The sequence below is a fragment of the Mus pahari genome, chromosome 13, assembly GCF_900095145.1.
Source record: "Mus pahari chromosome 13, PAHARI_EIJ_v1.1, whole genome shotgun sequence".
Taxonomy (NCBI): domain Eukaryota; kingdom Metazoa; phylum Chordata; class Mammalia; order Rodentia; family Muridae; genus Mus; species Mus pahari.
In genome coordinates, this window is record NC_034602.1 from 31,710,292 (window position 1) to 31,718,281 (window position 7,990).

At 49.4% G+C, this 7,990-nt stretch overlaps 1 protein-coding gene across 3 annotated transcripts in view; it reads right to left on the reverse strand.

The window, feature by feature from the left end:
* Slc2a9 (solute carrier family 2 member 9) overlaps nt 1-7,990 on the reverse strand; it is a 124,505-nt gene that overhangs the window by 40,352 nt on the left and 76,163 nt on the right. For all 3 annotated transcript variants that reach the window (XM_021211027.2, XM_029545481.1, XM_021211028.2), the window contains one exon: nt 3,920-4,030. In XM_021211027.2, the coding sequence (XP_021066686.1) occupies nt 3,920-4,030 (111 nt within the window). The remainder of the gene's footprint in view (nt 1-3,919; nt 4,031-7,990) is intronic.

The window sequence follows — 7,990 nt, forward strand, 5'->3', positions numbered from 1 at the left end:
GGGGGGGGGGGAGAGTATAGGGGACTTTGGGGATAGCGTTTAAAGTGTAAATGAAGTAAGTACCTAATAAAAATTGGAAAATTAATTAATTAATTAATTAATTAAGAAAGAAAGAAAGAAAGAAAGAAAGAAAGAAAGAAAGAAAGAAAGAAAGAAAGAAAGAAAGAAAAGAAAAGATCCAGCCTGGGATGGGCAGAGAGCAGGGTATCTTCTAAGACCCAAATCTTGCTTTCGCGAAGAATGAACTCTCAGAGGGCATGATGGTCATTGAACAGTCAGATCTGCAAACGCTGAGCACTGTGTCTAGTTCCTACACCAGTTCTAATTCTCAGAATGGTCCAGCTCAAGGGAGGCTGCCTGCAACCGCTCACATCTGCAGAGAGTAAGGTGGGGCCAAAGCAGATGGCTGGTTCTGTTTTAGCCTGCCGGGGTGTCTCCTCTGCTGAGTCCCTTTATGCTTTGTTCTGTGTCTCAAACAACCATCAGTGATTGCATTCATTTCCACGGCTGCAGTAACGGTGTGTTGCAGACAGAAGGGCTCAGACTACAGGGATGCTCCTCATCTGTCCCAAGCTTTAATGCCAAGATCAAGAGCCTTGCTCCCTGTGATGACTCTGAGGAGGGTCTGCCTCAGCCCCGCCTCTGCTTTCTCAGGGTCTGCTCCAGCCCACCCCTGCCTTCTCAGCATCTGCCCCAACCATCCTCTGCCTTCTGAGATCTTCCCTGGCCTTCTCCTTCATTCTGGTGTCCTTATCTTTTAGCAGAGAGACTCCAATATTCATGGGTGGTCTCCCTGTAGGTGTCTGTTTCCAAAATTTCCCTACTTATAAAGACAGTGAGTTTGGGCCTCAACTCACTTTAGAATAACCTGATCCTAGCTTAACTAACATCACCTGCAGTGACCTGTCTCCAAATGGGGGGGGGGGCATGGGACTGATGGGGGTTAGCATGTGAGTTTCACATCCCAAGTGGCATGTACTGAGTCTCCATTGAGCTTAGTGTAGTCTTCAGCAATTCCTGATGGTGTGATCTGTTACTACCAGCACTCCTTAAGAAGAAATCAAGGGTCTGAAAAGCTAGGCATTTGGCACCAAAGCTGGTCCCAGTTCATGACCAACGGCAAAGCTGGGAGACCTCTGAGCCCAAACATGTCCCTCTCGTGCCCTGTCACCCTCATGGCCACAGAGAATGCAGACCATGACACTGAAAATCTCAGGACTCCTGGGAAGTTTGGAAACTCTTAAAGATTTGCGTTTAGTCCACTGTAGCACAGTCCCAAGCTATGGGCTCTGCCCCTGACTTGTGATAATAACACAGTCTGTGCTTCGCACCAGAGGTAGAGCTGGCTCCCCCATGACCGCTGCCCTCCTCCTCATGGGTGAATGACACTTCCTCACTGGAAGTTCAGGCATCTGAACAACACAGTTGAAGCCATAAAACACAGCCTGCAGAGCCAGCTGTTCTGCAAGATGGCAATTATTTACAGCCAGCAAGCTGCTGAGTGACGGCCACTGCCCAAATTAATGGCAGATCAAAAGAACACAAGTGTCTTTCTATCTCAGGTTTTATTAGGCCTCCAAGCCATTTTAATAGACAGTCAAAAATCTTAGTAACGAGACTGGGGACAGAAACCAGGGTGTCCTTTTATTGATAGACAATTTCCCTGAAAGGTTGGATGAAGTTGTCTGTGTAGCCCTGAAAAGCAGGTCACACAAACTTTGGGAAAGGCAAAGGACTTGCTGAATGTTGAGTTTGGGGGGAGGAGAGGAGCCGCCATAGGCTTTGATTTTTGTTTCCATGACAACTCTTTCTTGCAGCGTTAAAGTATCTCATTGTTACTTTAACAAGAAGCTTAAACCAACTCAAAGGTAGCCGTTTTTTTGCTCTGGGCGGCCAGCGGTCTAGAACAGATCTCACAGGGGAAATCTCACAGTTTTAGGGGTGAAGACTCTGGGGGAGGAAAGACTGGCTTTCCTATTTCCCTGAGGAATTATAGGTTCTCTGTTCTGGCTTTTCCATTTCCCCTGGGGCCTTCCAGGTTCTCTAATCTAACTCCCTCACCATCTTCCAGGCCAGGCAGCAATGGCGCCCCTTCTGCGTCAAGCGTATGTCTGCTGTTCATTGACCTTTCACCTCATCCTTTTGTCACTTCGAAGGTTCACTGCTTGCCCAGATAAGCCCAGGTGCATCTCCAAGGCCTTACTCTCACCTATCAAGTTCCCTCTGACCCAATCTCATGGCCTGTGACTTCAGACCTGGGGACTTTGGGACCCATTAATGTTTTCCTGCCACAGATGGCGGGGGTGGGGTGGTTAAAAGCTCATTTTATAAATATGCAAATCCATTTAGAGATGTATGGTAATTTCCCTAAGCCCACCTCGCTGGTAAGCGGACATCAGGATGGAATTATAGAGCTGTCCAGTTCTGAAGCTCATGTGTGAGACACGTACACACACGTGTACACACACGTGTACACACACACACACACACACACACACACACACACACGGGGAGAGAGAGAGACAGAGACAGAGACAGAGAAAGAGAGATGTTCTTGGAAATTCTCTTTGCAAGGACACAAGGACAAGTTCCTCACTTCAGGTGACAGGGTGTGACTTACTTGTCCACACAGAGCAGAGGATGCCCCATCCTCCAGCTCTGCCAGTCACTTAGTGTCATTTGTTTACTCCCCAGTCTGTGGCTGTGAGGCAGGGATGTGTCCTTATATAAAAGGGAGAAGGGAACCGCAGAGACATCGGACAACTTGCTAGAGAGTCACCTGTCTCACAAGGAGCAAAGCTGGGATGGGCACCTGCTCCGTCCATGTTCTGAGCAGAGACGCCAACAACCCCACCCCATGGATGGAGAATAAGAATGGGAGCCCAGGCCATGTGAGGTTGATACAGCCTTCATTCCCAGAGCAACTTTTCAGACAGATGCTTTTCTGGCTATCTGATGCCCCCCACCCCATTAACTAACGTGGCCGGATGAACAAACAAACAAACAAACAAACAAAAAGCAGGCCCCAGGCTGGGATGTTGACAGAGCTGCAGCCTCCCAGGCACAGAACAAAGCTGGACACACAGTAGAGATGGCAGGGCATTTCCCAGGCTACCCCTCACAGCTTGGCTAGAGGCAATCTTTTTATTCTTTTATGTTCTCTGGGTTCCAAGTCCTCTTCTGCTTCCTCCGCTATTCCCACCCAGGCTGCCTGAGTTCCATTGATCAACGTTAGAATTAATAACGGAATAACGTCTAGAGCTGGAGACAGAATTTGGGTGACACTTGCAAATAACAAAGCACTGAAACATTTTCCCCCCCTAACAAAAAGCAGGTCAGGAAAGAGCCCAAGCATCACTCATCTACATTTCTAATGGTATTCGGTTTTTAAGAAGTAGGTTGTTAGACTGATCCAGGAAGGCAAGGAGAAACATTGACTCTCCTGACAAGTCAGCAGGAGGGTATGGAATCTGCCCGTTTGTGCTGACATCACTCTTGTTGGTGGGGAGTAGTGAGAGAGACTGGCCACCAAGCATCTCTTTCCAGGTCATCTCCCAGACTCTGCCACATCAGACGTGTCGGCTCATACCTCTTTCATGGCTGACGAATCCCAGGGGTACTGTGTATCTACAGAGCGAAGCACAGCCTACATCCCTCAAGAAGACAGATGTGAGTGCTTCGTCAAGAGAGAAAATAAGGCTCAGAAATCATCGCACAGCCAGCGCTAAGAAGAGTTGAGATTCAGAGGGGAAGAGCCTAAGTGCGCTTGGGGTCTGTAGAGCATAAGGCTCTCCCAAATCTAGACCGGGTCCCCTGACAAGGCCACACCCCCCCTCAGGAAGCAAACCCTAATAGCTCCCTTGGATACCTGTGTGCCATCCAGCCTCTATGGCATTCTCAGGAGCCCTTGGCGACTTACAGAGAAGATAGCAGCCAGTGTCTCAATTCCTCCCGTGCTCAGGGTGATGTACGGGATCTTGTCCTGAGGGATCCCAGCTTTCCCAAAGATGCTGTTGGTGTAGAACCAGATCTGTAATGCAGAAAAGATCAAGGGAGGTCATCCAGAGACCTCAGCCTCCTCCCCATGCTAGACTAAGGTGTGAGGCTCTCTCTGCACCTTACCACCAAATCCAGAGTCACAGGTGAGCTGTACCATACAGCCATATGATGGTCCTTGACCCCTGATTCTTCACTAACAGACTCCTGCGTTCTCGGGAGTGATGTCTGCCTACCCAGACACTTTTTCCTAGACTGCGCTGCAGTTAGGAACAGGTAGCCACAGAAATATTGGTGGGGCCAGCACGAAGCTTCATGTTTTACTTTAGTCTTAACATGTACTCGTTTACTTGTTTCTTTGTTTATTGCAGGGGTGGTGCCAGGGTGTGTGTGTTGGGGGAGGGGTGGTCATAAAAGAAGTCGTAGGTGGCAGTTCTCTCATTCCACCACGTGGGGCGCAAGGGGTGAATGCAGGTCCATGGTAGCAAGAACTCATCAGCCATCTCATGGGCCACACCCTCCCACCTCTACCTCTTCCTCCTCTTCTTTTAGAGAAACTTTACCGAAGAGATATGCTTTCATGTTTACTTATTTTATTTTTTTCTCACTTTCTTTTCTGTGGCCAGGATGCCGAGTTTGATGGTTGGCGCCTCGGTAGCCCTCTTGGGTCATTAAGTACCCTTGGTTAAGAATGCACTGTGAGAATCAGAAACTGTTTCTGCTCCACAAAACATTTTACTATGACCCAGCAGAAACTGCCAGGATAAATCTACAACAATACACACGGTAGAGAGGATGTTTTTGAGGTCTGTGTAACATGTACAGTCAGGTCCCAAGAAAACTAATTCCCCCAAACCCCAAAGACAACCCAAACACCCGGAAATGAGCTCAGCCTAGATGACAGGAGAGATTCTGACAGTTAGATGAAAAGCAGCGTTCCCCCGGAGCTTGCGAAGCTGGTTCCCATCTGCCAAAAGCGATCACTTCCACTACCTCTGGCATGAGGGACACTCATGATAGGCTACCTGGGTACCCTATCAGCATCTGAAAGCCCACGCTGGCCTCCAGGCTCCCTCAGGATCACAAGTACCTGTTACATATTTGAAAGTCCAAGCTACCTCCCCTACCTACCCTGAACTCCCTCCTGCTCAGAGGATTCCCTCCCTGCAGCTTCTAGTTCTCCTTGTGAGCAGGCTAGCTCACTACTCACCTTCTTACTCTCCTACACTCTCTCTCACCTCTTAATCTCAGTACTCTCTCTTGCTCCCACTGACTCTCTTTCTTCTCTCTCTCTCTCTCTCTCTCTCTCTCTCTCTCTCTCTCTCTCTCTCTTTCTCTCTTTCTTTCTCTCTCTCTCTCTCTCACCTGCAGATGCTGTGTGACCAGTTGCCTCAGGCTCCTGTAGCCATGCTTTCCCCCATGGTAGACTGTACCCTCAAACTGTGAGTTTAAGAGACAGCTATTCCTCANACACACACACACACACACACACACACACACACACACACACGTATGTATACATATGCTCATATGCTCTATCCTCTATCTCTTGCTATCCCACTATCTCCAGCATTCTCTCCCAGTTCCCTAGCCCTGGCCGTGTCCAATCTGCTGGCCATGTTCAGTCTACTTTCTCTGTTCCAGACGCTCCCGATGCCCCTGACTATTCTCTCTCTCTCTCTCTCTCTCTCTCAGCTCAACAATAGGATACAACTGTATCCTAGATCAGTCATGCAGGCAGTTTCTTGGCCACACCCCCTCACATACAGAAACATCGGGACTGTGTAGCTCTTGGCAGAGCCACTGACACCCACAGCTCTGAGGCCAGGCACAGCACTGGCTATAATACCCTACTTGCGTGCGGAAACCCTTGTTGCTAATGTCTTGTTACAAACACTTGTTTGGGAAGCTGTTCGTTCCCAGGGCAGAGAATCAGGACTAACTTGTATCCAACAGCTGGTTAGGTTTGCAGTGACACGTTATTTTCCCAAAGGGTCTCTCAAGCACCGAGAGACACGGTGCGCACGAGCTACTGTCCTAATTCTTGGATCAGTTGGCAGAGATGGGTTTTAATTTCACACGAAGTAAATACCCACTGCCCTGTGTTATCTGCATCCCCACCGAGTAGGTAGGGGAGGTAGGACTTTAGGCGCTGTCAGGATGAATTTTGGCTGCTATAGTTGCAGGGCACAGAGGCAGTACCTCACTAGCCCCCCAGTTTCTGCAGCTATGAGGTTATCTATCATTCTGAACCTTCAGTATCTCTGGGTTTTTCATACCATGGGATAGTCATGGTCTCCCAGACCCAGTTGCAGTTATAGTGTAGGCTCAGTTAAGAGACGTTCTTTATTGTCACGGTGGCTTTTAGTGCCACGGGGCTCTGTGCCTTCCACTCAGAGGGAGGCAGGGCTTCCAGCTCCCACCGACACTTGATGTGTATTTTCCTGTAGAAGCTATTCTCCAGCCCCATGCCATCTCAGCTTCTCTGGCCTCCGTGACCCCTTACGTCTCTAGTTTCCATTCCCCCTTAAGTGGCACAGCTGCGGACATCCTCGGTGGGTTAGAAGTCAGCGGCGGTAGTCACCGTGCAAGACCTTCTGTGTCTACTGTAGTCTGGCCTTGAAGAGAACTGAGCCGTCTTGCTAAATGCATCTAGACAGCAGTAGGCAGGAGTTGCCCCTTAACCCCCAGCCCCAGCCTGGAGCCTGTGAGGTCTGCAGGGCTTGCCTGTCCCCTTCTGCCTGATCCACGTAGCACCCTGCCCCCGCCTTCATTCCGAGAAGCAGGAGATGACTGCCTTCACCTTGACCTCTGTATGAACTGAAGGTGATGTGATCGGACAGTTTCAGGCCCTTGTGAAAAAGAAGAAAGTGCCTGGAACACTCAGAGTCATGGAATCACAACCGGAGCTGCCCCCCATCTCCACAAGTCAGCATGAGCAGCTCCCTCCACTCGCATCCCCTTTTGCAGGCTGTCTCAGGTTCCCTACTGCCGTGGTCCTAAGTAGCCAGCCAAAGCCTTCGTATAACAAACAATAAGCACCCTTCTAGATGGTTCCATCTCTCCATGAAGACATTCAGCCTCTTTAGGAATAAGAGCCTCTGTTGTCAGCCGTCGGGGAAGGGATCTGTGAAGCTCTCCTCCTGAAAGGTGTATCCTTGAGGAACCCCACAGGGACAGGGCTGGTGTCTGTCTGAATCACCCCTAAGGCCTCACTCTCGGCTCCTGGCACAGTGTATTGATGAGCCAGGATGCTATGTAATCATTCTATCTGTGAGAGGACTGAGGAGAAAGCAGGGGCCACTCCCTATGCAATGGCCCCGGGGAATCCACTCTTCTTGCAGTACGTGATGCAGACCCTTCCACTACAGCCTGTGGCCCCTAACTCCTCTCTCTGCTCTTGGCTGTAAACACAGTGGCCATGGGCTAAGAGATTCTGGCCTGCATCATCTTTGTCCAGCGTATGAGTAACTGTTCTGGTAGTGACAAAACAGTAAGAAGTAACTTACACGGACGGTTTTGTTTTTACCTTGGGGTGGGTACTTCCCACACACAGTGATCTGTGGATCTATTTTGAGGTCTAGGAGAAAAGGCCTGCTCATATTAAATATCTTTTGGTTGTTCTCTTAGGCTTTTGCCCTGCAGGGCAGAACCTACTGGCATTTTCTCTGTGTGTCCTGCTCAGGTCCCAGTTAAAAGCATGGTGCTTTTCCCTGCCCATCCTTGTTCTATCAAGAGCTTTGCTTCGACGCATTAGGTTTGGCAGCAAGCCAGGATATGCACAGTAAGGGTCTCAAGGGACTAAACCAGCTAATGTAGGCTGGGTTTGAAAATGGCCACACACAAGACAAGTTACCAAGTAGAAGCCCTGGTTCGTCAAATGCCCTCGGCAAGTGCCCTTAATCAACTCAGATGTTAGACAAGCTCTCTCTCTCTCTCTCTCTCTCTCTCTCTCTCTCTCTCTCTCTCTCTCTCTCTCTCTCTCTCTCTCTCT